At 46.0% G+C, this 27,749-nt stretch overlaps 1 protein-coding gene across 2 annotated transcripts; it reads left to right on the forward strand.

Moving 5' to 3' along the window:
- Nucleotides 1-2,841: 2,841 nt before the first annotated feature.
- Nucleotides 2,842-27,725, forward strand: LOC126525858 (17-beta-hydroxysteroid dehydrogenase type 6-like). Of its 2 annotated transcripts, XM_055067896.2 has the most exons (6): nt 2,842-3,122; nt 5,860-6,035; nt 21,486-21,698; nt 23,691-23,876; nt 25,053-25,185; nt 26,298-27,725. In XM_055067896.2, exons 2-6 carry the CDS (start codon nt 5,927-5,929, stop codon nt 26,638-26,640), a joined length of 984 nt encoding a protein of 327 aa, XP_054923871.2. In that variant the 5' UTR covers nt 2,842-3,122; nt 5,860-5,926; the 3' UTR covers nt 26,641-27,725. The 2 variants fall into 2 exon arrangements, with proteins under 2 accessions (XP_054923871.2, XP_050029782.2); XM_050173825.3 differs by lacking the exon at nt 2,842-3,122 and having other exon boundaries at nt 4,491-6,035.
- The last annotated feature ends 24 nt before the right edge of the window (nt 27,726-27,749 follow it).

Consider the following 27,749-nt stretch of genomic DNA (forward strand, 5'->3'; position numbering starts at 1 on the left):
GCCCTGCAGTGGGCGTAGCCAGGCTGATAATCATGATGATGACGTCAAAAAAAAAAAGTTTTGTTGAAGTGCGTGAAACGACAGTGCATTCTTACTGCAATTTTTTACTGCCCATATCTACAAACTGGTGCTGGTTACATAATTCATTCCGAGTGAGGATGTCTTGTGAAATCACTGGCTTCAATTCGTGCATTGCAATATGGGTCCTAAAGTATTTAGCTGAAAAGTTTATTAGTCAGATCTTGGTAATTAGCCAATCATACATTTTGATTTTTTAGTCTGAGTAAAGTCTCCTCTTTGAGTGAACCATATTAGTAAACAGATTTGAGATATGTGCCACAGGCGATTTAAAAAAAAACAAGAAAAAAAAAAACAAAGAAATTGTTAACGTTTAAATAGAACCCCCGGGTATCAAACTCATCGAAACGTATGCGTTTAACGTCCTAGGGCTTCTGTTTATATTAGATAAGTCATAGACTGCCCGAAGCGAAGAATTGAGCAGCAGCCCGAGCTTACCGCCTATGAAGGCAGCACAAAAGCGCTTCCAGAAAATTTATGAGCAGAGAACAGTTAAATTTATTATAAAAGAACAGCTCAGAGGTCGTACTTCCAAGAAAGGTGCGCAAATCTGCGAGCCTGCCATGTTCAGGTGGTCGAGGCGTAGGTGCTTGACTCTGATTGTGCGAAGGGGAAAACTCATGCAATTATTTTCATTCCTTTCGACGCTGTCGTTCCCGCAAAACTAAAGTACTCAAAGCTGCGTCACCTGTTACAGCTTGTTTCGTCAGAAAATGTAACTGGCCACATGTAATTGGTTGATAAAAAAAGTAATTGAATTAAACCGAGCGCTACTAAATGTACAAAGTAACCGATGAATTACAAATTTAACAGAAAACGTGATTGATTACAGTGTAATACAATTACGTATAGTTCGTTACGCACAAGTCTGGTGACTGTGTACATTGACGTATACGAACACCAAGAGCAGCGCGGGACTTTGCTAGTCCTAGCAGTCTGTTCCTATTGTCTCCGTCTCTGTTATAGAAAGGAATGAACATCAAACATCCAATTTTTGTAGATCCATCTGTGCACGATTATCGCTAAATGACCCGCCGTGGTTGCTGAGTGGCTATGGTGTTGGGCTGCTGAGCACGAGGTCGCGGGATCGAATCCCGGCCACGGCGGCCGCATTTCGATGGGGGCGAAATGCGAAAACACCCGTGTACTTAGATTTAGGTGCACGTTAAAGAACCCCAGGTGGTCGAAATTTCCGGAGTCCTCCACTACGGCGTGCCTCATAATCAGAAAGTGGTTTTGGCTCGTAAAACCCCATAATTTTTATCGCTAAATGCGCGATTTTGTTAGTAAAGCTGCGACCTTAAGCGACAGTTCTTCGTCTAGACTGTTCTCATTATCTTGTTCCTCATTAGACAAAACAGCTAGCTATTGAACTACGTTTTAATTATTATTACTTTAAGAGTAATGAGAGCGGTGGGCATAGATAACCAAGTTACAACGGATTATGGCACATAAATTGCTGCGAGGAAATAACAAAAACAAATAATATCATGACCACGGCTTGGGCGTCGATCGCACTATATTTAGGCCTATCATTCGCCAACATTTGCATGATAATTTATTGATTAGAAAGCCCCCCTCTAATTGTACGCCACACGAACTGTTGTTAGTGCATGTCGCACAAGCCACTTAATTTATTGCTCTTCAACGCAGCATCCGATATCAAGAAATTTTTTTGTTACAATGACTTTGTCAGAAACAATCACGCACACACGGGGTTTAGTGTCCCCGTCAGACACAATCACATATTTTGAAGCGATAAGATAGCGCATAACACAACTCTAGGTGCGACATACGTGCAATGAACCAGGATCAAATATGCCGCATATGCTGAGCTGCAATTTGCGACAAAGATAGCAAAGCCAGAGGTTTCCGCAATTAAGCCTTCATTTGACTGCAGCCCGGAGCATTCGCAAGCTATATATATGTATACACGTACAAAATGCGAGAGTATCCGGTCGCATGCACTAAATTCTAAGGCGGAATTTCGATGCAGGTGCTCAAAAAAGGAAATGAAAAAGGAAAAGGGCAGAAAGAACGGAACAAAGTTACGCAGTTCTTTGCATTGCTAGCGTAAACGAAGACTGACGCAATAGCCAAGGTGTTCGAAGAAACTGGGCCGACAGTGTTGCAATTGTCGACGCGTATACGCTACGTAAATATTAGGCATAATTGTGACTTTGAAAATGATCATTCCCTGTCATTGTCACACTTTATGCTCTGCTGAGTTATTCCGCTGTCATGTTTGATTTTACTGTCTCTATGTTCTCTGTAACGAACGTACCCGCATTGAGGACCCTATCGGTCCTCAATGTATGTATTGAGGACGTAAGCCCACATTCGTTGGCTTACTTAAGTCTTACAACGTGCTGACAATGCTTCTTGATAAGTTAGAGCATCCTAGTACGAGATTCACCTGTTATACGATGTTTCCGGTGTTTGCAGCGCCCTCATTTTCTCGAATTATGCCCGCTAGTGCAAGCAAATTTGCTGATACGGTGCTGATACGGAATTTCACAGAGAAATACGTCGAAGACGTCGGCATATATCCGTTTGACGGAATGACTAGGTGATCCATTCGTCAAACGATCACGCGACGGCCCTTCTCTGTCGTTAATTGCCCGTGGGCTCGCGTCCCGTTGCACCTTTTGTCAATAAGGTCAACGCGCTATGTCAGATACGATTACGTTCGCGCACCAGTGGATGTTATCGGGGCAAGATTAGCGTCCACGCGCTGACCCGGCCGAAGGTTCGCAGGCCGGACCGCTCGCTCAACAATGGATCCCCCGGTAGTACGAAACTAAGCGCAGTGACCGCGGCACGCGGGTGTGTTTCCGGCACGACTTGCCCATCACGTGACACGCACGAGAACGGTTGACTTAACGGCGCAAAGCTTATGGTCGACAGCTCGGACCAACTTCATCTATAGAGAGCCCTGCGAGAAGGCCACGCCCTCGATCGCTCTTCAAATCACCCTCTCACGCGGTTAGTGTATGCGAAGAAAGCAGACCGGTCCACCGGTGGTATCTCCCGGCGACCGCAAGGTACGAAACCTTTTCGTTATGAACGACCCAAAGAAGCGAGTTCTTAAGGTCTGCGGAAGTATACACGCGAAACCGTCGTGGTGGAATCGTGAGAAGCATTTGCTTTCTAAAAAAGCAATAACGCTAGAAGGAGAACATAAAGTCACAGTTTCGACCTCATGCTCAAACGATGGAAGTGCGACAGCAATATCAGCTCGCCCAACGCCTTCGATTACGCGGGCTTCCGTATTAGGGCCGTGTAACACAAACCGCCGTGAAATCGCTTGCAAGAAAAGCCCGCCTTGCACTGATATACCAAGATCGGCTCATCCAACACCTTCGATTGTTCACTGGCCTTTGGGGTCGATCAGCTGTATCTTGCGTCGACACCAACAACGAAGGCTGGTGAGTGTTTGTGCATAATGTTATTGCATTAAAAAAAAATTAAGGGTGTACGCGGCTTCGGAGTGTATTTCTTTTGTCGAAAAAAAGAAGCATACTTCACAGGGTTATATGCCTGCTTACTCGCTGACAGCCACAGATTGAAGTTTCTTCGGCATAACAACGCAGCTCCGTCGGCATCAGCGACATGAAATGTACGAAATGGCTGCCTCCTAAAAAAAATAAGAAAGAAAAAAAAAGGAAACCACATATCGATGAGTTAAGGTGCTTTCCCTCTAGTATTTCTTTATTATCTGTCGCGGAAGTGTTTATGCATAAAAAGAACAGAAAGAAAAAAAAGAACATTGCGATTGCGCGGCCAGGAATCCTTAGTGCCCACAAAGATAGAACGACACGACAGAAAGAATACAAGGTCCCCCCTTTCGAAACTACTTCATCGAAGGACAACCGCCTAAGTAACTGCGTGTTTACCCGTTGCGGAGACCAACCATTCGCGAGTCTCTTCAATAGTGGTAACGCGGCGTAAGCCCACACGGTACTCTGTGTATACGGTCCTTCGCGTGAGGAGCGGCTACGCATTCTCTCGCATCTTTTGCCAAGCGAGGGATGCCCGAAGAACGCAATTTTCTCGTCAAGACGCAACAGTCTGTAGTAAATACGCGAGAAGAAAGAAAGAAAGAAAGAAAGAAAGAAAGAAAGAAAGACGTTGAAGTTAAGAAATAAAGGACAGTGCAGCGTCGATCCGCTCTCTCACGTCACGCCACAGAAAGACGGCGAGGCACGGATTCGCCGTCGTCATCATCACCCTCACACCTTTTTGGCAGGCTCCAGGCCGGCGGGGTGTTTCTCCAGGGGCGTCCAGCTAGCTTTATTTTTGCTGTGCTCGGGTTTTTGTTGCAACTCGCGCGTTTGCGTCTGTGCGAGTGCTGCATCGAACGTGAGGACGCCGTTCCAGCGACAACGTGAGGAAGGAGAGAGAGAGAGAGAGAGAGAGAGAGACGTAAAAGAGAGAGGGAGCAGCTGCACAAGTCAAGAGTGCGACGCCGTCGCCGTCAACCCAGGGGAAGGCCCGACCCTCGGCGTTTAGAAGGGGAAAAGGAAGCCACAGCCGGGGCGACGACGTGCCTCTCTCCCCGGACCGCTCCCCCCACCGCCAACTACCCATGGGCGAGGCAAGCGCCCGCGGCCACAAAGCAGGCGGCGAGGCAGCGGACGACAAAGAAGAAAGGGTCGCCGCAGACCTTGTGAGGGCGACCGGTGCGGACGGTCGAGATCCAAACGTGCCTCAAGCGTGTGATGCGAGGTGACGGCTTGCCCAGAACCCGCTAACAGTTCGCCTCCCCTCTCGAAACAGACGTGCAACATTGAGGGCGCGCTGTCTCGAAACTTCTTCCTGGACTTCACTACCCTCGCGCATCTGGACGCTTCGAAGGACTTTGCGCGTTCTTATTGGCGAGCGTGACTTCTTCGAGCAATACTCCAAGATAGACGACCGTGACGACTCTCTGGGAGTTTCCCGGCTGACTACGCACCGAATGACCGAAAGAAACAAGACTGTCTCTTTGAAACCGACTGCTTATGCACTTCATAAACGGCTGACGCGTCATAACCGGCTGTGAAAGTTAGTCTTTACTAAGCAGGCGACAGAGCCTCGTGACGTTGGAAAAGCCCTACTTCCTCAAGGCCGCCTGAAGATACGTCAGGGCTGAGGCAGACGACAGAGTCTTGCAACCTCTGCAAGCCTCTCGGCCTCCTAAAGACTGCCTCAAGCTTCTTCACGATTCAAGACTGGTGCAGACGACAGAGTCTTGAAACCTCTGCAAGCGTCTCGGCCTCCTCAAGACTGCCTCAAGCTTCCTCAAGATTCAAGACTGGTACAGACGACAGAGACTTGAAAAAGATCCGAGGCAGACGCTCGACTCCTGACCACTCTGCAACGGAAGTTTGCGTTCGGGTAGCTTACCTAGCGCTGCGTGTACAGATGAAGAGCTTGCAGTATGGGACCGGAATTCCGACTGAGATAACCGAGCGGGTCTCTTGATCTAATCATCGACGCCAATGCAACTACACAGTGCTGCTCGTCGCATGTTCCAGAGACTTTTGTAGCGATCGAGTGCGAAGTTGCCGCTCCGAAAGAAGAAAGGCTGTTTTGCTTCCCGTTGTCCAGTTGGCCACTTCGTTAAGACCACTGCGCGCACTTCCCTTGTTGTCGGTGTCACCGGCACGTCACAGATACAAGGCGGGGTGCATACAAACGCGGAACTTTTCGGGCATTGAGTGCACCATATGAGCAGACGACGCGAACTTCCGTCACTGACTTTGTGAGGCCTCTGTCTTTCCCCCTTCGCTTCGACAGGCTGATGGAGTGACCAGTTTCTCGACTGTCTACCACTTGAACCGAACTTTCCAACTCCGCCGCTGCCATGGTCGCAGAAGAGAACGGCAAGCCTTCACCCGGCAAGAACGGCTCCACGAAGAAAAGCAACAAAGCACAGACCAAAGATGGGGCCAAGAAAGCCGTCTTCATTACGGGTGAGTTCCAGGGTTGCATGGACATACGCAAAATTATGCCTCCGGGAGCCGAATTCGCAAAACTTTTCGTTCGTAAGTGTTCTCTGCCATCGGGCCAGCTGGCTTCGCTAATGACATGTCCGGCACCAGGATTGGCTTAAAATTTTACCTTACGAACAATTCAAACGTGAGACGTTTTTGTGAGTAGACGGGCCCCGTGTGTAGAGAATATATCAGTAAGTTCAGAAATTTCCATATTTATTTTGCTTTGCTGTCACAAAGCAATGTTTCTGCTTAGTTTTGGGGTAGTCATGCGCGAAAACACGCGTACGATTATCTTTTGTCTTTTCTTTCTTTCTTTTCCAACTCAATTTATGTGTGTTAATATTTTCCCAGAAGAGCCGGAATAATGCGCACTTCTAGGTGGCATCTATGCAACAGCGAAATCTGTTTCACTTGTCTCATATTACTCATATTTAAATTTAGCCACATGAAGAACTAAAGTTTCAAAGCAAAGAAAAAAAGGCCTATTGGCCTCAGCCTGCGCACGATTATGCGTTGATGTCTATAGCGATATTTGTGACACGCATTTCGCCAAGGAATGTCTGCATGCGTCTCTTCTCGCAAGAGCCGTCGTTCTCAAAAAAAAAAAAAAAAAAAAAAAAGCAGGCGTTTCCTTTCTTTTTTCGTTTTTCTGCCGTCTTTTAGCACCCACACAAAACTCTTGGCATGATTGAATACGAACTTCGAGTGCCTCCTTTAACGATACAAAAGAGTGCTCTCCACAGCGAAAACTTCTAATACTCTCTTCCCTGCCTAATATTTTCTAAGAATGACTAATAATGTCTGAAACAGCACTTCAACACCAGCCTGGCAGATAAGTCTCGTTTCACGATGCTACTACCGATTTTCTCCGAAGTTTGGTATTTCTGACACCCAGTCAAAATGAGATTTTAGTAGTGCAGCATCCGCTGCCTATGCTGTCGTTGCGACCTGGAAAAACAGAAATTGGCGGCACGCGTAGGCCTGTGGAAGGTTACAACACAAATTCCGGCGAAAATTGCGTAAATTTATTTGTTTATTTATTCACTGCAGTCACCGCGGTAGCCTAGCGGCTACACTGCAAAATAATGTACACCCTTAAAAGCGAGAAAGGGCATAAATGTCTGTAACTCTCGCCCTTAGTGCCTGAGTTATAGAAATCAACACCCTAAGGGTGTGAATTTACACCCTTTCACACGTTTATACCCTTTCTCGCTTTTAGGGGTGTAAATTATTTTACAGTGCATAGCGCTGCGCTGTTGAGTTTTAGGTCGCGGGTTTGATCGCTAGCGGTCGTATTTCGGCGCGACGGAATGCGGGAAACGGTGTGTACCGTGCATTGAGTGTACGCGTTAAAAAACGCTACAGGCGGTCAAAATTAATCCGGAGTCCGCCTCCCCTCCCACTACGACGTGCCTCAAAATAAAACTGTGGTTCTGGCACGTAAAGCAGGAGAATTTTTTTTTTTCATTCAATACGTACCACAAACTCGTGGTCTCTGCCGAGACGGTATAAATTCACACTAACGCACGAGTACGAGAAGACAAAGACAACAATGAATTATAAAGACTTCTAGTGAATTATTTCTCACTGTGTAGTGCACTGCACTCGAACTTTTGATCTGTACCACTCAGCAACGGTTCGCGTGGGAGAAAAAAAAAACGAGTAATTATGTGCGTCAGTTCGGGCGGAGTAATTGGTAACGGTAATTTAATTATAATGTCTCGTGCGTCTCGCTAATAGTGGTCTTGTACAGTGAAAGTGGTCAAGTGGACAGTCGTTACTAAGAAGCTGAAAAAAGGAAACTCCGGTCGCAAGTTCTTTCTGCGTAGTTCGGGCAATGAAACACTGGCATTTCATTAGTTCCATCGGGGATGCATACATAGATCCTTTTTTCTTCTTGGTATTTTTTTGTAAGTTCTTTTCGTACATGTTATTTCTAGTACGAGAAATTAATCGCCTCGGCTTGTAGCAACGCCGGCAAGTACGCTGATAAAACCCCGGTTTCGCAAGATGACCGTAGGCGATACTTTGCACCGTTACGAGAGCAATTACGATAATTAACTCATTACCATGGAGATGAGATACAGAGATCTTGCAAGCATTCCTGCAGCCGCACATCGAGCGGATAGCCCACCATGTAGTGTTGCAATAAGTGTCTACGAGCGGCTGACGTAATTCGAAATGGCGGGAGATCTATATCATGCCGGCCCTTTAATTCCAAGTACTGCTGCGGCTATATTTAGCCACTGAGCGCATGCCATGATTTCTCATAAACGCTACGGGCTCTGCAGTCTGCGTGTCCCAGACTTCACGAAGTGTTCTTCGTATGAGCGACAACGTGCCCTTTAACAAAAATTGACTTATGCAGGTCAATATTGAGCTCTGCAAATAAACGTCTTGTAGACGTTTGCGAGCTCGCACGGCCTTTATTGCTTAATTTCTACAAAGTATTCTTCGTATGAGCGACAACGTGCCCTTTAACAAAAACTGACTTATGCAGCTCAATAGCTCTGCAAATAAACGTCTTGTAAACGTTTGCGAGCTCGCACACCGTATTGTTTGATTTCGAACGGATAAAAAAAAAAGAAACTTGCTGCGTGTATCATGATTTGGCCTCTTCAACAAGTAAAAGAAACCCGAATACGCGAATATGACTTGAACGAGAAACAGTATTGCTCGCGGACAGGTAATTAACACGTCTAAGCGCTGGACTTGCTCATTTATTAACTTTACGCCACAGACTGACATTACGAAAATCGAACCCGGGAAGTACTTAATTCACGTCGGTTCTGCAGTAATTCCGAGGCTGGCACTGTCGAGATACATGCGCCCTACAAATGTTCTACAAAACGTCTAATCTGTGCTTCAGTTATTAAGTGCCAGACAGATTTTTGTCTTGTACTTAGGGAGGAAGTTAACTGGAACACCTACGATTTTTTTATCTCACTCTTAGAGGAAGCATATTTCGAAACAAGCGCTATAGAATAATAAATGCACCTAAGTGGCTATGACTGCTTTGACGCCGTAGCCAGGCAACCAGGGTGATAATCGAAGCACGGCACATACACCTTAAAAAGAAGAATGATGCATTCGTCAGTTTTTCTTTAATTGAGACGCATTATAAGTAACTTTCGTTTTCGAGTAGCTAAGCTATCACTTCGTTTGCTTAGCCACGTGTTGTTATAAACGGGGTAATCACTTTTTTTAAAGTTTACCGATTTTTTTTTTCAAAATCACCTGCGGCTGATAGCACAATCCTTGTCCTTGAGCTGTATTATTCGATGAGGCGGAACATTATTAGCACGAGAAATCGAAACACGTATTCATCAAATGAACGAAGATTAACTAATTAACTTCATAATTATTTACATATTGCATTTTACGAATTGGATCCGGTGAGTTTGCGAGAGTATCCACTTGAACTGAATCTTCAGGATGACATCAGTTTCGAGATATATCTGAAAGTGTCGGATGAAATACATAGGCGTTCCAGTGTCTTTTATGCTTCAATGCATAAAAGCTGGTTTTTGTTAACATGTAATGGAACAGCAGTATATATTTGTCATTCTGGTGTCAGAATGTCATTCTGGTGTCAAAATTGGTGTCATTCTGGAAATTCATTCTAACCGAATGAGCATTGAAGCTCACCTGCTACAATTAGTAAATTACAACATGTACCGTAATGTTATTAATTCAGAAGTAAATTAATTTTAAAAATTAGATGAATGTTCACGTATTTCGATTTCTCTTCAAAGTAAGGCCCGCCAGCTGGAATAAACCAACTCGACGACTACAACTACGTTACACGCGACAGGCGATTTTTAAAAATTCGGGAAAGCCTACAAATTATCACCCTGTATATTGCGCAGTTCGTCGCGAACAAACGTAGAGTTGAAAGTGGCGCTAGTGTTTCCGTGTCTCTAAATGTCCATTTTTTTATGTGGCATTGCATTATTACCCAGCTTCTTTTCAAGCAATCTCAACGTGCGCCCTAAGGCCAACAGCTAAAGAGCCAAATCGTGCAATTTTGACAATGCATACCTGCACGTAGTGGAGTACAAATCGTCAAAAGTGTAAGCATCTGCAACTGTCAAAAATAAATACATATATGGATGAATGAATAGTCAAGTAAAAAGTTATAATAGTGTAATAAATACCACACATCTATAATAATACACAATATGAATTACAAGATCATACAGCATTATACAAGCTCTTCATATGTTTACCGCAAGAATATTTTTTAAAAGTTCGTAAAAATTAATCCGGGCATCTTTACTACTGCACCTCTAATAGTTACACTGTGTTGAACATAAAACCTCATAATATAAGTGACAGTCATCTAAGTCACCGGTCAACTCGAGTAACACTTTTTCATGGCCTAGTGTGTTAGACACACTTGGAAATGAAGGTAACGAAATAAAGAAAAAGAAAGAGGTAGAAAACACCTTCACAAGGGAGGGCAGTACGTATAGGGAGAGCGCAGTTTCACGAATCATGGATTATTGTCTGCCGGTGCCTCATGCTTAAAAGCTAGTCCTCACGTGCCCGTTAAAAACATTCTTGAAATGCATCATCTACCGTATTCTCGCGCACCGTATTAGTGTATGTTGTAGAATAGTTAAAAAAAACTATCAACTTATCTAGAAACCTTAAGAACCACGGTCCCCTCGAATCCCTGATCAAGTTCACAGGAGCTATAGGGATGTGCGAATCAACACTCGAAACTTTTGAATGACGAATCGAACAGTGTCCGATTCGATTCGGTCATTGACTCGAAAAGTCCCTATTAGAAAATGCGAATATTTTTTAACACTTCTCGAATATTTCAAAACGTTAACTGCGCCGAAATAAACGTAGAATTGGAGCAAAAGCAACGTAAATTTTTACACCCACGTGGGCATAGTATTTAGAAACATAAAATATGAGGCCTTTCGTAGTGTAGCTGGCTACGTCACTCAGGTAGCAATACTTTACAGGCTGTACAGCAATTATTCGTACTCTCTGAAGAGCACTGTACCTGCGAATAAACTATTTGCTTGCTCCTAATGGTCCATTAGTGCTTTTAATAAACAACGCTTCGTAGCATGCATTGTAATGACAGAAACTTGCCAACCTTAGGAATACTGGGACGTGAACATCGTTTTATATCAATTGTGATGACGGTTGTTCATTATTCGAAAACTACGCGAACACTATTAGACATTCGATTCGATTGGACTCGACTCGCTTCTGCCACTATTCGATTCGTATTTGATTCGGTCTCAAAAATCACTATTCGCACACCCCTAAATTAAAGACTAAGAAATTGTCGCAGAGAACAGGAGCTACCGTAATACTAATACAAACGCCCTTTTCTTTGTAGAAACATGTCGTTCTCAAATGAGATGAACGCGGATTCGAGATGAAATTTTAATAAAGTCATAAAACTATTGACAGTGATCGATGCTTTGTTAACAAAGGCAATGTTGCCGTTCTTTTCCATGCGTGCTCTGACTGTCTTGAACAGTTCGTCGTCCGGCATCGAATAGAATAAACCCTGAACGTCAATAGAAAACCCAAGCCGTATACACTCTATTAGTAATTAGCAAGAAACTAATCACTTCATCATAGTTCTTCACTCGAAAGGGGTTGTTTAAATATTTCAAGTGGCAAAAAAAAAGACCTTGCTAATCTGGAACTACCAGGTGACCACTCCACTAAATATAGTACCGCAGGGGCTGTCGATCTTGTGCGTGTTGACGGTGAAGAAAACTCTGAGAGACGTTTCCTTCGTCTTTTTCACGCGCTTGGCCCCATACCCTCCCTCGTGAAGGTATGCCCCGTGGCAACCCAACCGAAATAGAAATAGAAACTTTGTTGCAATGGAAAATATTTGAAGGAGGGGTGGTCGGAGCCTCTCAGTCCAGGGCACCACTGGACTCTGCCGCCTGCCTGACCTGGCTAATTAAAGACTTTTGTCCTGCCAGGTCGGAGCGGGCTAGCTGTGCCTCCCACTGCTCCATTGTGTTGCTGGTGTTTCGCCTATGAGGGTGCTTAGTACACTCCCAGGTTACATGTATTAGGCTAGGTATGCCACCGCACCAAGGACAGTTGACCCTATAACGAGTGGGATACATGGCGTTTAGCAATTTTAAACGGGGGAATACCCCGGTCTGTATTTTACGCCAATCGGCGGCCTCTTCCCCGCTAAGTTGTGGGTGAGGCGGCGGGTATTTTCTGCGGACTCCGCGCTGATGAGCAAGGATGTCTTTGACATTTAAATTTGTGGAATTTTGTGAGGGATAGTGCGGGTTGTTGGGGTTAGAAGAGGACAAAGAAAATAAAGTATGTGTCTTCTTTGTCGCGCTGCCTTTAGTTCCAAGTGTCACTGTTCAACTGTTTCTGTATTTCGTGACTTCTAACATTAAGCATTGGATCCTGGTGTTTATTTGTGACGTTAATTTTCGTACATTGAACTGAACGGTTTTATTTTCCGTTGCTCATATATCTTTCACATATCTTTCATAAATTCCAAATACCCAGGTAAACTTCGCGGAGGCCGTCGCTCCGTTCGGGCTCTTATCACAAGAAAGGCTTAGCATCGGCCAGCGCCCCACGGAAACTGAAACGCTTTTCTCGGCAAAAAAAGAAAAGTATCGTTGTTTAGCCCGCGTTGTCTATCTCCGACATCCCGCGGTATTCCGCTGTCGGTCCGCGAAACGTCGAAGGACTTTCTGAGTCGACCGAGATTCGATCTCGCGCGGAGTAAGGCGGAAACTATATGGAACGTTGAGGCGCAGTTCTCAGAGCTTGTATCAAAACAGGTGAGGGCGAGAAAACGAGGAAGAAATAACTTTTAAGAATATGCAGACAACGTGACGCGAGCCTTCCTTCGTTCCACTGTACAACGCAAGATGCGCCACGTTGAAGAGGAGGAAAAATAAGTAAAAGAACAAAGAGACAAGGTTAGCGGATGCTTCACGACAGAAGCGTGCCGACGCTTCCGGCGCTAATATCTGCGGGCCAGCGACGGATGGGCGAGGAAAAAGGGGCCGGAACGGAATTCCAAACAGGATGTTTCAAGGTGTCATGTATGCGCAGGACATGTTGCGAGGCGTGCAACTTGATCACGTCGTGTTTCTTGAGGAACAGAAAAGAGACGGCAGATTGCGGTTGCACTTCGATGCGTCACGATCGAAGCTTTCGCTGCACATGGTTCAATGACAATGCAGTTTTATTGTGCAGCACGCAGCCACAGCAAAAGGAAAAAAAAAGACTCTTAAGAGAGTCTGTGGGCGTTTCTCGGGGAAGTCTACTGTTTGTCTACGAAAAATAGCCTGCAGACGTATTGACTTCGACTTCATTTTTCGGCTTTGTTCGATTTCGTGCACTTCGATGTGCCAAGCTTGAAGCATTTGCTGCGTATTGTCCATGACCATGGAGTTCGACTGCGCAGCGCACAGCCACAAGAAAAATAAAATATTTGGGCACCCTTAAGAGAGTCTGTAGACGTTTTTCGAGAAAGTCTATTGTTTGGCTACAAAAAACAGCCTGTAGACGTATTGACTTCGACTTCATTGTCGAGCAACACTTATAGGCTTTTTTAAACAACCCGCTCGGATGTCAGTGGTCTCGTGGCGTTCTACTGATATGTACTACCCGCACACAGGTTAGCTGAGACAGTAAAGAAAATTTTATAGACATTTTTATAAGCAAAAGATATACACAAGTTTTTATTATTGCAGTGTACAGATTTTCAATAAACAACAGCATGTGGACCTACCCAAGGCAAAAATCACGCATGACATCAAGTTGTATCTCCACAAAAAGTGTACTGTACTGAAGACAACAAAATTTTAACAAACGGGTACCATATTTTCCATAAAGGGTTTTGTAAGTTACCGATTTCCACGATTTCCAACTAATGCGTCTATAAACTTTGTTCGAATAACATGCTCGGTAGTATCTAGACTATACAAGAGACCGAGGAAACTCGACCTTTGCTAGTGACTTTTGTCGATAGAGAGTATATGACTTTTACATCTAAGCGAACAACTCCTCAAAATACCACGAAAAGGCTAACTTAAGCAGTCTGAAAGAAGTCCATTGACAGTCTAAAGACCACCCAAGTTTTGCGTTCGACACCTGGCTGCGGCGACCGCACACCGATGCGGTCCACGGAATTAATGCACAGTCGCTCGTGCACAAAGACAAATATGTGCGTTAAGGGGCTACAAGTAGTCAAAATTAAACCAATGCTGGCTCGCCCTGCAGCCTACTGCGCCAGAATCGGGAATGAACTGCCCCGAGTGTATAAATCGACACTTGGCGGAAGAAACGACGTGAATATCATACATCACACAAACGAGAAGTGTGTAATACGAAATCACCTAGCTCCTGCTTTATTTTGTCGTGTCCTGAACGAAATGGTCGAAAATTCGCGCTCACGTGCCGTGACCCTGCAAAATGAGCTAGCCTCTGGTAACAAACTTTATTAGCGCATTAATTCATACTTTCGAAGAAACGATGAAGTTTAGACAGGTAAAATACAATACGTCATTACACACATGGGCTAATTATAGGCTAGTCTTAATCTCTTTTACAAATACTTTTAATTATACATTATATATATATATATGTTCTAACGCTCGTTTCATTATTTATTTATTTATTTATTTATTTATTTATTTATTTATTGACGTTACAAGTGCAACAAGAGTTATGAAAGATGCCACATAGTGCAGGTCTCCGTATTCTGACCCCCGGCACTATACCTAGACATGCATCAAAAGCTCGGTACCCGAACTTCTTTTCCTTTTTTGTTCTTTTTTTCTTTTACACCTAGCCCACCATCAAAATGTGACTGCCGCGAAACAGTTGATTCGAAAGGCCCCACCTCTGCGACGGGGTATAATTATTGTCCAACCAGAGAAAAACAACTCGCTAACTGGCTACTGATTAGACGTCATTACGCGATGACAAACGCTTTGTTCTGGAAAACAAAGGAATTAAGACAGTCCGTCACACTTTATTGTTAGTTTTATCCTTAACCACAATTCCGTTGAAGTGACGCGGTGTCCTTGAAAGAAAGAAGCGACCTTGACGTTGCCGTCGCTAGACTTTGCCGATAGCGCAATTTCACGGGATCCATCATCTCTGCGTTATTACTACACGTTACGCATTTCTAATGCGGCTCGACCGAGCGCAGAATCTCAGGTTTTCCAGCCACAAGCCTTCTTATATACGGACTCCCACGTTGCGTACAGCCCGCTACACCGATGGCGATGTGGCCTCAAACCACGCTACCGGGGTTTCCCAAATGTGAGGAACAGAAGCAAGACCCTTCGTCTCGTAAAACGTGTGCGGGAAATCCGTCCGCACGTTGTTTCGTCTAGTAAGCTTAGGTTAGCCAGAGGCTATAGTATAGAGTTAGGCTCGAAAGCAGAGCGCGAGAAAAACTGTCCGCACGTTGTTTCGTCTAGTAAGCTTAGGTTAGCCAGAGGCTATATTATAGAGTTAGGCTTGAAAGCAGAGCGCGAGAAAAGCGGCAACTGTGCGCGTTGTTACGTCTGGTAAGCTGAGGTTAGGCAGATGCTATAGTATAGAGTTAGGCTCGAAAGCAGAGCGCGAGAAAAACTGTCCGCGTTGTTTCGTCTAGTAAGCTTAGGTTAGCCAGAGGCTATAGTATGGAGTTAGGCTTCAAAGCAGAGCGCGAGAAAAGCGGTAACTGTCCGCGTTGTTACGTCTGGTAAGCTTAGGTTAGGCAGAGACTATAGTACAGAGTTAGGCTCGAAAGCAGAGCTCGAGAAAAACGCAATGCTTTACTCGAAGCACTCGTTAAGGCGTAACGATTTGTAACACCGTAAGACAGGAAATTATTCAAATTAACGAACGTCACGATGTGTCCCGTCATGCCCCAAGCCACGCACTCGTTCCGAGAACGAGAAATGTCAGGGCTGCTGATGAACGCGAGGGTGTATGCAAAAGTGCGTGTCTCCCGATGGCAGGTGAAGCTTGCTGTAAGAGCAATATTAGTTGTAACGGAAAAAAAAAGCACAGATACAAAACGAGTATTGCAATATCCCTTGATTAGAAGGTATCGTGGCATCTCATATTTTTTTTATGCAGAAAATTCTGGCGTTCTTTCCAGTTGCTATTAGGTCGGTACTGTTCTTGCTTTTTTTTTTTGCTTTTTCTTTTTCTGAGCTGTCGTTCACTAATGCTGCTGAGCCAGTGAATTCGCTAAATTTGCCTTGCAGCGAGTATTCGACATTTGTTGAAAAAAAAACCGTATTCCCCATACCTCCTATTTAAATAACGTCTTATTAAATACGAAAAAAAATACGGTTTTTTATATGGAATCCTATATGTTTCATATCGGATCATTGGATATTGGAGTTTCGTGGCATATGGGTTTTCTTAATAGAGGTGGGGGGAGGGGGGTGTTGTGTAATATTCGTTGTGTTCATATTACCCCGACACAGAGCGTCCGCGCGACCACAGATGCAAGATAACGCTCCTTCGCATCACCGACAGAAACAAATTCGCTGGGGAATGAGCGGTAAATGCGCGAGGAATGCATTACGTCGCGCCTCTTTGAGTTCCCGGATCCACGTGTTCAACCACGTTCACTACATGCGTTGCAAAACGTTGTTCAGGAGTTCACTCTACACACGTCTGGCCTCTTTGAGGAGCGAAGTGCAACTAGTAGAGGTGGTCCGGAGCAGACGGCCATAAGTTGCTATATATATATATATATATATATATATATATATATATATATATATATATATATATATATATATATATATATATATATATATATATAGTTTGAGCTGGTGCGAACAGTAGCACAAATCCTTTATGAACACTTTCCCACAGAGGTTGAAAGTTTGGTCAACACTGCAGATATACCTATATTTATTTATCGGGTCATCGCCTTATGGGCAGATCGACACCGGTTGACTGCGTGTGCCTTCCAATAGAAGCAGCTGAGCCACCACAAACGCCGTAATAGAATTAATTAAATTAAATTATGGGCTTTTATTTGACAAAGCCACGATCTGCCGGATTATGAGGCACACCGCGGGCAACATTTCCCACCCCGCTCGCTGTGAAGTATATACGGAGATTCCTGTGTATTCCTCGAAATTCTGTATATCGCCGCTTGCCTAGGTCACCTTTTGTTTCTGTCTTTCTTTTATATATACGCCCAATATAAACGAGTAAGGCAAGCTAGAGACTGGCAGAGCTGACACACGCGCAAGGATCTTCCGTTTACGAAACAACCGCGTTCAAAATGTGCGCGCTCCGTCACTTTTTTGACGAGACGCACAATAACAGCTCACCGCGGTGGCGGAGCATAAATAGCTCCGACTTCAGCGCGTCGCTCATTTTTTTCTATCGTATTTTGTCTTTCCATCCTCCACTGCTACGATCCCTTTCAACCGCATCGTTATTCTTCGAGCGAGACCGGCGTCTTTTCAACGACGCACTTCCTTCTCGAGCGTGTATTCCGTTCGCCCGGATGACCGGTTCCCTGCGCCTCCGGCATCAACTATTCCTGACCAAAGAAAAGAAAAGAAAAAAAGCTAGCACGCCGTCAACACATTGTTTCTCCGACGGACGAGAGCCAAGGTTATAAAGCGCTCTATTCCTAATTCGTTTATTGGCGCCGTGCTCGCGTCGCGTGCTTGCCTGATTTCTCTCTCTCTCTCTCTCTCTCTTTCTTTCTTTCTTTCTTTCATTCTTATTTAGCTCAATACTTTCTTGTCGTATATTTCAGCCCTTCTCGCACTTTTGTTCATTTCGATCGTTCTCCTTTCTTTAAATCTTTCTTTCTTTCCTCGTTTAATTCTTTCTTGAGTTATTTGCATCTCCTTTCGTTTTCTTTTTTCCTTTATGTTTTTACGTCTTCCCAGATTTCATTCGGTCGAAAGACCGAACGAAACATTTAAAGGTTTTTTCCCCTTTATTTCTTAAACGGCTCTCTCATTTCTTTTTCAGTTCCCTTGTTTTTCTTACATTCCATTCTGCTTGCATTCTTGACCTTCTTTCCCCCCCCCCTCCTTTTCTTTATTTCAATTTTTTTTAAATTTACCTGCCGGAAAACAACCTTGGGCGACCGAGGCTTTTAGACGCAACACCTAGTCGGCAGCCATTGCTCGTTTTTTTCTTTTTTTTTTTCTGCATGCCCTTTAACGTCACTCACCGCCATCGCCCCTCGCGTAAACTCAGACGCGTCACTCAAGCGAATGCGCCAAGTCTATCCCGACACGACGACGCCCACAGTTAGACAGGCCGCCAAGCCTTTGACGGAAGGGCTAGTCACGCGAATAAAGGATTTCGCCGGGCCTTTCTCTTCACGGGGCAACTATGGCGGAGCTGAAAGGTGGGAACAAAAAGTAAAAGTAAATAAACGAACAGTGGCCGATTGACCTAGAGAGCGCTTTTAGTTTATTCCATCTCGAGCTTTTCTTCTTTCTTTTCTTTCTTTGTTTCTGCGCGGTAAAATCCGTCGGTTCTGATCCTGCGCGCCATTCGTTGGCAACCTACAAGCCCAGGTTTTACCCACGACCGATGCGGAAGAACCTGTCGTCCCGTGTTTAGCGCCCCTCGGCTTGTATCACGCATATTTTACTTTCGCTTTATTTTTTTCGTCCAATGTGGTTTCTCGCCATGCGCAGTGAACTACAAAAGTTTGCGGGACACGGTGCGCGTGGCAAACGTGAATTCCTGTTCTGTTACCGGGAACGTTCAAGCTCGGTGCCCAACTTCGCCCCCCCCCCCCCCCCCCCCATTCAGATAGGCGTGAAAAGCAGAAATGCTCTCACGAGACAATCAGTAGAACGATTTGCGCCAAATTTCGTTGCATTTGAGAGAGAAATTTAACTTCTACGGCAAATGTATCTTTTCTTTTTCTTTTATTTTTTTACAGGAGCACGAGACGCTATCTTTACACATCCGTATAACACCGCACTACAAAACGACGTTTCTTGAAGATGCCCTTCTCGAGGTCCACCGGCTTATGTAAGCGATGTGGAAATCCCGCATATGTACAGACACACAGCTTAGCCGTTGAGATAGTTTGTCGCCTACGGCATTTAATAATAAGAGGCACCGGACAAACGCGCCAATAATCGCGAGCTTCAAAGCGACGCATCGAACTTCAAGGCTGGGCATAGGTTACGGCGTCAATGGCGCTGAGCTTTGGTACCATGGTCACTAACGCCAAGTGCAAAACAAGCAGGCTTGGTAATGCGCGCATGCGCGTCAAGCACCACGATCTTGACAATACAAAGCGATAAAGAGACTTAAGCGAGTCCGGATGATAAAAGACATTCTGCGGTTGAGTCATTGCGCTGCTCGTTCCATCGACGTAATCACCAGGGTAGATAACAGCAAAACCGGAAATCGACACGATATAACGCGACACAATAGGTTGTATTATTAGCAGCTGCGGGTCTGGGACAATGTCAGAAGGGAAATAAAATGTCGGGGGGAAAAGAAAACTGGCACAGGGAGGGAAGATAGAGCGCAATGAACACTGGCGCACGTGTAAAACGACCGCAAAAAAAATTAAATATTTTGCTGAGCCCAATGGCTATCGGAAGTCCACTATCCAATCGCTACTTGCGATATGTCCGGTCAACCGCGGTCGCCTGACTAACTTAGTATGGGCTACTGGCTTCAAGCTTCTTGTTGGCTACTGCCCGCAGAACGTCTACAAACGTGGCGTTCAGAGAAGAGTGCGAACAGTTGCCTAACAGAAATTAACTGTCCTAACTGTTGCCCATAACTCCTCGTCTACATCTTATGCACAATAACTCACAACCTGACAGCGTTTCCCTGTATTTAAAACAGCCCGTGGGGCAACGACGCGGGAGAAACCGCAAAACAACGGCGCCTGCAGCTTCGGCTTCTTCTCAAGGCAGCACCCTCACTCTCGAACAAAGTGCTTTCGCGTGACGCGGAGCGCGCCCCGGTCATTGCCACTTCCGACGACAGCTCATCGAGGTCGGCTGTGCTGCGAGGAAGCCTGCACGACGCTCCTTCAACAAAGCATGGCTTCCGTGTCGTTTTTATATATTATTATTTGTTTTCTTCTTTTTTTTTCTTCGAGGCGCAGGCATGCGTAAATCCATCGAGGGGGGAGAAAACGCTCGAGAGTGAGCCGACGCAAAGCGTTCCACGGTCGGTCATTTACGTGCGAGCGCCCCATTTCGCTCTCATTCAATTTTCCTTTTTTTTCCTTATACGATACCGAGCACAAAACTTGCATAGTCGTGCCGCAGTAATTCCACTGTCGAGTCAGCTATCGCAGCTTCCACTTGTAGTTCAAGCGTTTCCTTTAAGGTCCCTTTACAAATTTTGCCAGCTGTATCTTCCATTGGCTCCATTTTTGTGATGTCAATATCGCCTTTCTTGTCGCTGTCGTTTCAGCTATCGCTGTTTAGAGTGGTACTGCACGTTTTCCGTTAAGCGTCCCTCTACGAATTTTTCCAGCTGTTTCTGCTATAGGCTCTAGACTGAGTCTGTGTGCCGTCAATATCGTCTTTCGTGTGGTTGTCGTTCCAGCTATCGCTGTTTAGAGTGGTACTGCAAGTTTTCCGTTAAGTGTCCCTCTACGAATTTTTCCAGCTGTTTCTGCTATAGGCTCCATACTGAGTCTGTGTGTCGTCAATATCGTCTTTCGTGTGGTTGTCGTTTCAGCTATCGCTGTTTAGAGTGGTACTGCAAGTTTCCCGTTAAGTGTCCGTCTACGAATTTTTCCAGCTGTATCTGCTATAGGCTTCATATGAGTCCATGCGCCGTCAATATCGTCGTCATGCCGTCGTCGGCGTTCGTAGTAGTTGTTCTTGTGCCGCTGTCGTTCCAGCTATCGCTATTTTGAGTGATATTTTAAGCGTTCCTGTACGTGACCCTCTGCAAACGCCTTTCGCGCTAATATACAGGGTGTTCCAACTATCACGCACCAAGATTTAAGAATATGCAAATGCCACGTAGCTGGACAGAACCAAGGTAACGTTGTTTGCCGTCGCTTGGAGACATTATTTTGTTTTCATTCCAGCTGATTAGATAACTAGTCTTAATTAATTAACCCATTTCTCAAATATTATAATTTGATCAAAAGTGTCAATGAGAAAATTGTAGAGCGACATGAAAAACTCGATACAGCTTCCTGTCGCTCAATACGTGCTACATAAAAGTGTTTTTCCGAGCGTGAAAGAAGCCCGCAAATGCACGCAAAATTGCCGTGCGACTGGCCGCTCGAGGCATATCCCTTCTTGAGGCATCGAGAGGAGAACAAGCCTCAAGGTCCCACACATACTTAGTTGCGTCTTTTCCCTTCAGCCGCTATGCATTCTGCATTTAAGCGGTTCCTGACGTAGAGGCGCATAGCTCCAGATTTATAAATGCTCTACGTGCCTTCTCCGCTCGCAGGTTGCGACACGGGTTTCGGCCACGAGCTGGCCAAGCGGCTGGACGCCATGGGGTTCCAGGTGCTCGCTGGCTGCCTCAACCCGTCCTCAGAGGGCGCCACCATGCTCAGAGACTTCTGCTCGGCCTCACTGCGCGTCCTACACCTGGACGTGACGCGCGAGGAGCACTTCCGGCGCGCCTCCAAGACCCTGACCGCCGAGCTCGGACCCAGGGGTGAGTGTTGGGCTAGCGCGAAGGGAAAGGCGTGGCCTTCATTGTCACCGCTTGGGGTATCAGTACTGCAAAGATCTATCTATCTATCTATCTATCTATCTATCTATCTATCTATCTATCTATCTATCTATCTATCTATCTATCTATCTATCTATCCATCTATCTATCTATCTATCTATCTATCTATCTATCTATCTATCTATCTATCTATCTATCTATCTATGTCCGTCTGCGCTTGCAAGGGACACAGATAAAGCGGCGCGTATAATTACTGCGAGGACACACACACACACACGTGTGTGTGTGATTAGCATTCTTATAGTACTTCGTGTACTTTCCATGGGCTGTATATGTATCTAACCGTCTACCGGCGTACCAGGGTCACTGGATAGTTCGTGGTCAAATGGGTAGCGCATTGGACTGCTGTGCTGACCGAACAAGGCTCGAAGCCAACCGTCGGACCAACTTGGGTCACTGAGTATATGTCGATGTGCACATATATGTGCTGCTCATCAACGAACCTCTTTCACGCCAACAGGACTCAGTGTAGGTGCGAGACTGGAATTGGCATCGCTGTTCAATGAAACTTTTTGACGCCAACACGGAGCACCGGGTATGTGTGCCACTCGGTCTGTGCATGGACCTCCTTGATGTCAATTTGAGTCACTGGATATGTGCCAGTAGGTGTGTGCCGCTCTTTAATGAACGCCTCTGACGCCTATTTGGTTAATTAACTAGGCATGTGGCCATTGGAAATGCGCCGCTCTACAATGACGAAAAAGAGCCCTCAAAATTTATCCGATGCTAAACGCAATCGAACCCACGTCACAAGAGTTCCTCAAGGACAGCAAGCCGACGTATTAGCAGGCTACACCCCAAATGCACTGGGTGTATCTACGGCTTTTCAATGAACGTCTCTCACGCTAGCGCTCTGGTGAACTGTGCCACGATTGCACTTGCTATGTGCCGCTCTTCAACGAACCACTCGTCAACTTGGGTAACTTGAGTATGTGCCAGTGGTTGTGCGGCAAAGCGAGGGAACAATTCTCGGCGTTCGCAGGAACCGGCGCTCCACGCTTCTGGTCTCGGAGGCCACGCGCGGACTTCTCGGCGGCGCCTCCAGATGGCGCGGCGTGTCCGGAAAGACGCGCGAAAGTAGGATCCGGGTTGCTGCATGACGCGTGCCTAAGCGTTCGCACCACCCTCACTTGCCCAACTCAGATTTATCTATTCAAATGCGTGTAAACCGCGAAACTGCTTCCGTTAGACAACTGCATGACTTATTTCTATTCTATATTTGTTACATTTCGGAGAGAAAGTTAAATTGTAGCTACTGTAGGAATCAGGATATTGATTTAGGGCCTCAAAATCTTTTACAAAAATGTTGAAAATTGGTAAGTTAAAGAAAAGAAAGACAAGCACGAGGTCTACGCATCCTTAACTCTGCACTAAAGATGGGTATCGGAGTTCTGTAGATCGCATATGTTGCAGCATTTCTGGAGCACAGATGTGATACATGTTTACAGATTAAGTGGAATTGTTGCGATGTGGTCAAAATTAATCTGGAGTCCCGCACTACGGCGTGCCTCATAATAAAATCGTGGTTTTAGCACATAAAACCACAGAATTCAATTCAACTGTTGCAATGCATGCAGGAGTTTTGCGAGTCCTACTCACAAATTATTAATACATTCTAGAGCGGCATAATATACATCACTTTTGTCCACTCGACGTGTCCCAATAGGCGCACTTTACAGAATTGTGACGTCGTTTTTACTGCTGAGTCACAGGGTTCCACACTCGGTGTTCGCACTTTTATAGGGTTCATAGAAAGAAAATTTAAATCATGGTAACCATCGTTTCTCGATAATTTATAGCTGTCATTGACTCTCGTGAAGGTGGCAACGCTTGTGGCGTCACCCCCTACCTGCCTCCCTTCCTCCCTTCCCCCCCTTCCTTCCTTCGTCACGCTAACGCATCGCACGCTCGCAGGGCTGTGGGCGGTGGTGGCCAACGCGGGGATGATGAGCGCCGGCGAACTGGAGTGGGGCAGCTCGGACGCGGCCCGCTACCTGTTCGAGGTGAACGTGTTCGGCGTCGTGCACACGGTGCGAACCGCGCTGCCTTTCCTGCGCCGACAGCCCGGATCCAGGGCCGTCATCGTGGCCAGCGTAGCCGGTGAGTGCCAACTCTCGCCCTCCCGGTTATACCTGCCTGCCTGCTCCACACGCATCACGTGACCTGGCCAACTCAATTTCTACGGGCTCCTCTGCGACGTGTGCCGCGATGGTGGCGTGAGCCGCTTCGATTTCGTGCGCCGATTTCCGTCTTGACGCGCTCGCATGCTTCCTCCTTGCTAATTCTTCAGATCTCTGTGCCCCCCGTGCAGGGTAGCAAACTAAACTATTCTGGTTAGTCTCCCTGCCTTTCTTTTGTTTCTCTTTCTGCTCCTCTTAATGTCAACTTTAATATTGGCTACCCCCGTTTTTTCTCTAATCCACACCGCTCTCTTCCTCTCTCTTAACGTTACACCTAATGTTTTTCGTTCCATCGCTCGTTGCGCGGTCCTTAAGTTCTTCTCGAGCTTCTTTTGTTAACCTCCAAGTTTTTGCCCCATGTGTTAGTACCGGCAGAATGCAATGATCGTACGCTTTGTTTTTCAAGTATATTGTTAATTGCTGCCGATAAGATTCCTGCCGTATGCGCTCCAGGCCATGTATGCGCTTCAGGTACCCTGTGATAATTGGCCTAGAGAAACGCACTCTTCCACCTATTCTAGAAGCCGACTGCCAGTCGCAAATTTTCGTGCTCTTGCCCTACCATTGAATAATGTCTTCCGCGTATTAATATTCAACCCAACTCGATCTTACACTTTGTTGGCTAAGGTCACAAATGGTTTGTTGCAAGTCATCCCCAGCGTTGCTGAACGCGGCAATGGCATCTGCAGTTACCACTGGTTTCTGAGACATTCGTTATTGATCGTCACATCCTATTCCTTCGCAGCCTAATAGATAGCTTGTACACTACGCCAACGGACACAGCTTCTCACCGTGCGAATTATCCGATATGGCGCCCAAGATGACGTCCGTGCTATCCATCTAGCTTGAATACTTCTTACAAGCATCTCTAAAGCTCCTATAAAGCTTTCGTGTAACACATTGTGCACTGGTATGAGGATCAGCCCATCAAGTCGCCATCTTTAATTACGCGGTTTCCGGGATTGGCCCAGTGCACTCGGTCATACAACCGCCCGCGCAAAGTGGTGGGGAGGGGAGAGGGTGCAAGAAAATATGACTTCTCTTTAAAAGAAGTGTATCAAACGCGCCCTTTTGTTTTGCACTGTCATTCCCCCAGGGCGCGTGACGTACCCGGGCCTGGCCTTCTACTGCATGTCCAAGCACGCCGTGGTCTCCTTCGCCGACGGCCTGCGACGCGAAATGCGCAAGTGGGACATCCTCGTCTCCACCATCGAGCCCGTACTCTACAGGTAGGCTTCCCGGCACGGCACCCCTCGCAAGTGCGCGTTCCACGAAGCGACGTAAGAGTCAATGACTTCTGTGGAACGAATTAGATGTATGCCTGTCGGAAAGTGTTAACCTCGAAACGAAACCACGAAAAAAAAAACAATGCGGACAACGAAGTGATCCGAGATAACGGGACACGTTGCGCAACGTCCTGTTGTTATCGCTTTGTTGTCACCGCTTTTTTTCTTTGTGCTTTTTTCTCTCTCTCCAAAACCAATGCCTTACTGGGAGAGAGCTGGCGATCCCAGCAAAGCAATTGCGAACACATTCTGATAATTTAGGGGTGTGCAAACATTCGGAATTTCTAACAAGAGTCGGATACATACTTTTGTTTCAGATCGTAGTAACCGATTCGAGAAATTCATATTCGACTTCTTTGGACACTCAGTTATCGACAAATACGTACTCGGGGTAACTACAATTGTTGGAAGCTTCGCTGTGGTACAGATGCGCCTTGGCGAAGCTTGTATATTTGCTGGGGTGCTGTATTAATGCACCATCTGGCACATACCCGGTGAACGACAGCTGTTGCCTTCCTGATTCCGGTGCACACCTCTGCATCTTTTTTTGAAGCTATATTTTTTACTTCTTTGCGTTATAAGACATATGACACTCAAAAGGCTTCAGACAAAATGTCATGAACCAATGCAAATACAAGGCAATTTTTGCCGTGGCAACTAATACACTGACTGATCACTCACATCTAGAAGGCACATATGACAGACAATATGCTGCATACAGTAGGCTTCAGCAGCCAGTACCAACATTAAGTATATTCTGCTATAACCTGTAAAATCGAAGTTTCGCTTTCCTTTTCTTCAGTAATAGCTGAGACACCCCCTCCTCCCGAAATTTCAGTTTTACCAATTACAACTAATTTAATGCCAAACTCATTCTCCCACCAGCGTCTGACTTCTTAACCATACTTTCTTTTTCTTCCGAGTTTCAGCTACAAGCTTTAGAATTTAATTTCAATAATGTATTTTGCCTGCGCCGTCCGATTATTGGCCAATGCCTCTTAATGGGTATGCACCACAGACATTGAGATCATCATCGTTACTGTTTCGCCCTCCAGGACCAAGATGGCGATGCCCGAGCACATCCAGTGCACGGTCGACCAGTCGTGGCAGGACACCCCGGCGGCCGTGCGCGAGGTGTACGGAAAGACATACTTCGAGCACTTCCGCTCGCGCTGCCTCGACTTCCTGTCGCGGCGCTGCCGGGAGGACCTCTACGAGGTCGTCGACAACATGGTGCACGCCGTGAGCTCCCGCCGCCCGCGCCGGTCCTACTTCTGCGGCGGCGCCAGCGACAAGTTCCGGGTGGCCCTGCTTCGCGTCCTCTCCGCGAACACGGTGGACCGCTTGCTGTGCACCATCAACCAGAGCCACGTGGGCCGCTCGATCTCCGACGGATAAAAACCGCCTGTCCACCGCCCGGCCACCGCACAAGGCCTATACCGATTGAGTTCGTTTCTGCGAGGGCAGGTTTGAGTGCATCTCTCGACCGCAGTCGCCTTTCGTATGCGCCTTAAGTGGTGAAGTTTGTCCAGCGCTGCTCTTTGCTAGCGGTACTGTTCCAGCTGCTTGGTTCAAAGACGAAAAGAAAGAAGACATACTGAAACGAACGTTTTGTGCAAGGAAGGTTAAAGTTCCTCATAGATAGATATTTACGGGTTGTATTCCCTTGTGTCGGCTTCGTAACGGTCTTCAGCCGTCTCTTAAGCGTAAACTACGGCGTTGATCTTTTGAAGATTGTTAACTTTTTCTTCGTGAATAATCTTGTCCATCATCATCTTCCAGAAATTAATCAGTTCCCTTTAATTGTCCCTTGTTACTGAAGGATAAAAATTGTACAGGTTGATTCATCCTTAGCGAACTGGACAGCAGTTGTGCAGTTAGCGTACTAGGCAACCACAGTCGCCGAGCTGAGCACCTCGCAAGGTCCACCGCAATGTGCGAAATGTCTTAGAAATTATGGAGCGGTCAAACGTGTTGTTTAAACGGGCGAAACGCTTATACCTGCTTTCATCTGAAATGACACAATGGGTTATATTTACCAAAACCCAGGCAACAGTTCATTCAGAATGAAAGTGTTGCTCATGCATCAGGAGTTTTAAAGCGTGCAATAAACATATATTGTGTCTTCTCCATGAATTCCTAAGGATATGTTATGCTACTGCGACGAATGGCGTGGAAGCGATAGAACCGTTCGTACGAAACTGCAAAGTCGGGACCCATCACTATTCGTTTGCCATGACGGTCCGGAAAATTGAGAGCACGTTACTGACGACATAGCGGACTTTGTCGACAGTGCCGAGATCGACGTCAAAGCGGAACACTGCGTCGTCTTTCAACGTCGTGGACCACGGTTTCCATACATTTCATGATCAAGTGAACACTTACTTAAGCACTTCACGCGGAGAGTGTCACGGCCTCGTCGAAAACAATCCTCAAAACAGGAGTACCAATGCGCATAACTTATAATGACAACGAAACGACTCGGGTGGGGGGGGGGGGGGGAGGGA

The sequence above is a fragment of the Dermacentor andersoni genome, chromosome 8 (genome assembly GCF_023375885.2).
Source record: "Dermacentor andersoni chromosome 8, qqDerAnde1_hic_scaffold, whole genome shotgun sequence".
Taxonomy (NCBI): domain Eukaryota; kingdom Metazoa; phylum Arthropoda; class Arachnida; order Ixodida; family Ixodidae; genus Dermacentor; species Dermacentor andersoni.

What these genes read in the sequence shown, in the direction of transcription:
- LOC126525858 (XM_055067896.2), top strand. Translation starts at nt 5,927, where the DNA reads ATGGTCGCAGAAGAGAACGGCAAGCCTTCACCCGGCAAGAACGGCTCC. An exon ending in GAAAGCCGTCTTCATTACGG is followed by an intron (nt 6,036 to 21,485) that starts GTGAGTTCCAGG and finishes CTCCGCTCGCAG; the next exon opens with GTTGCGACACGGGTTTCGGC. An exon ending in CGCCGAGCTCGGACCCAGGG is followed by an intron (nt 21,699 to 23,690) that starts GTGAGTGTTGGG and finishes GCACGCTCGCAG; the next exon opens with GGCTGTGGGCGGTGGTGGCC.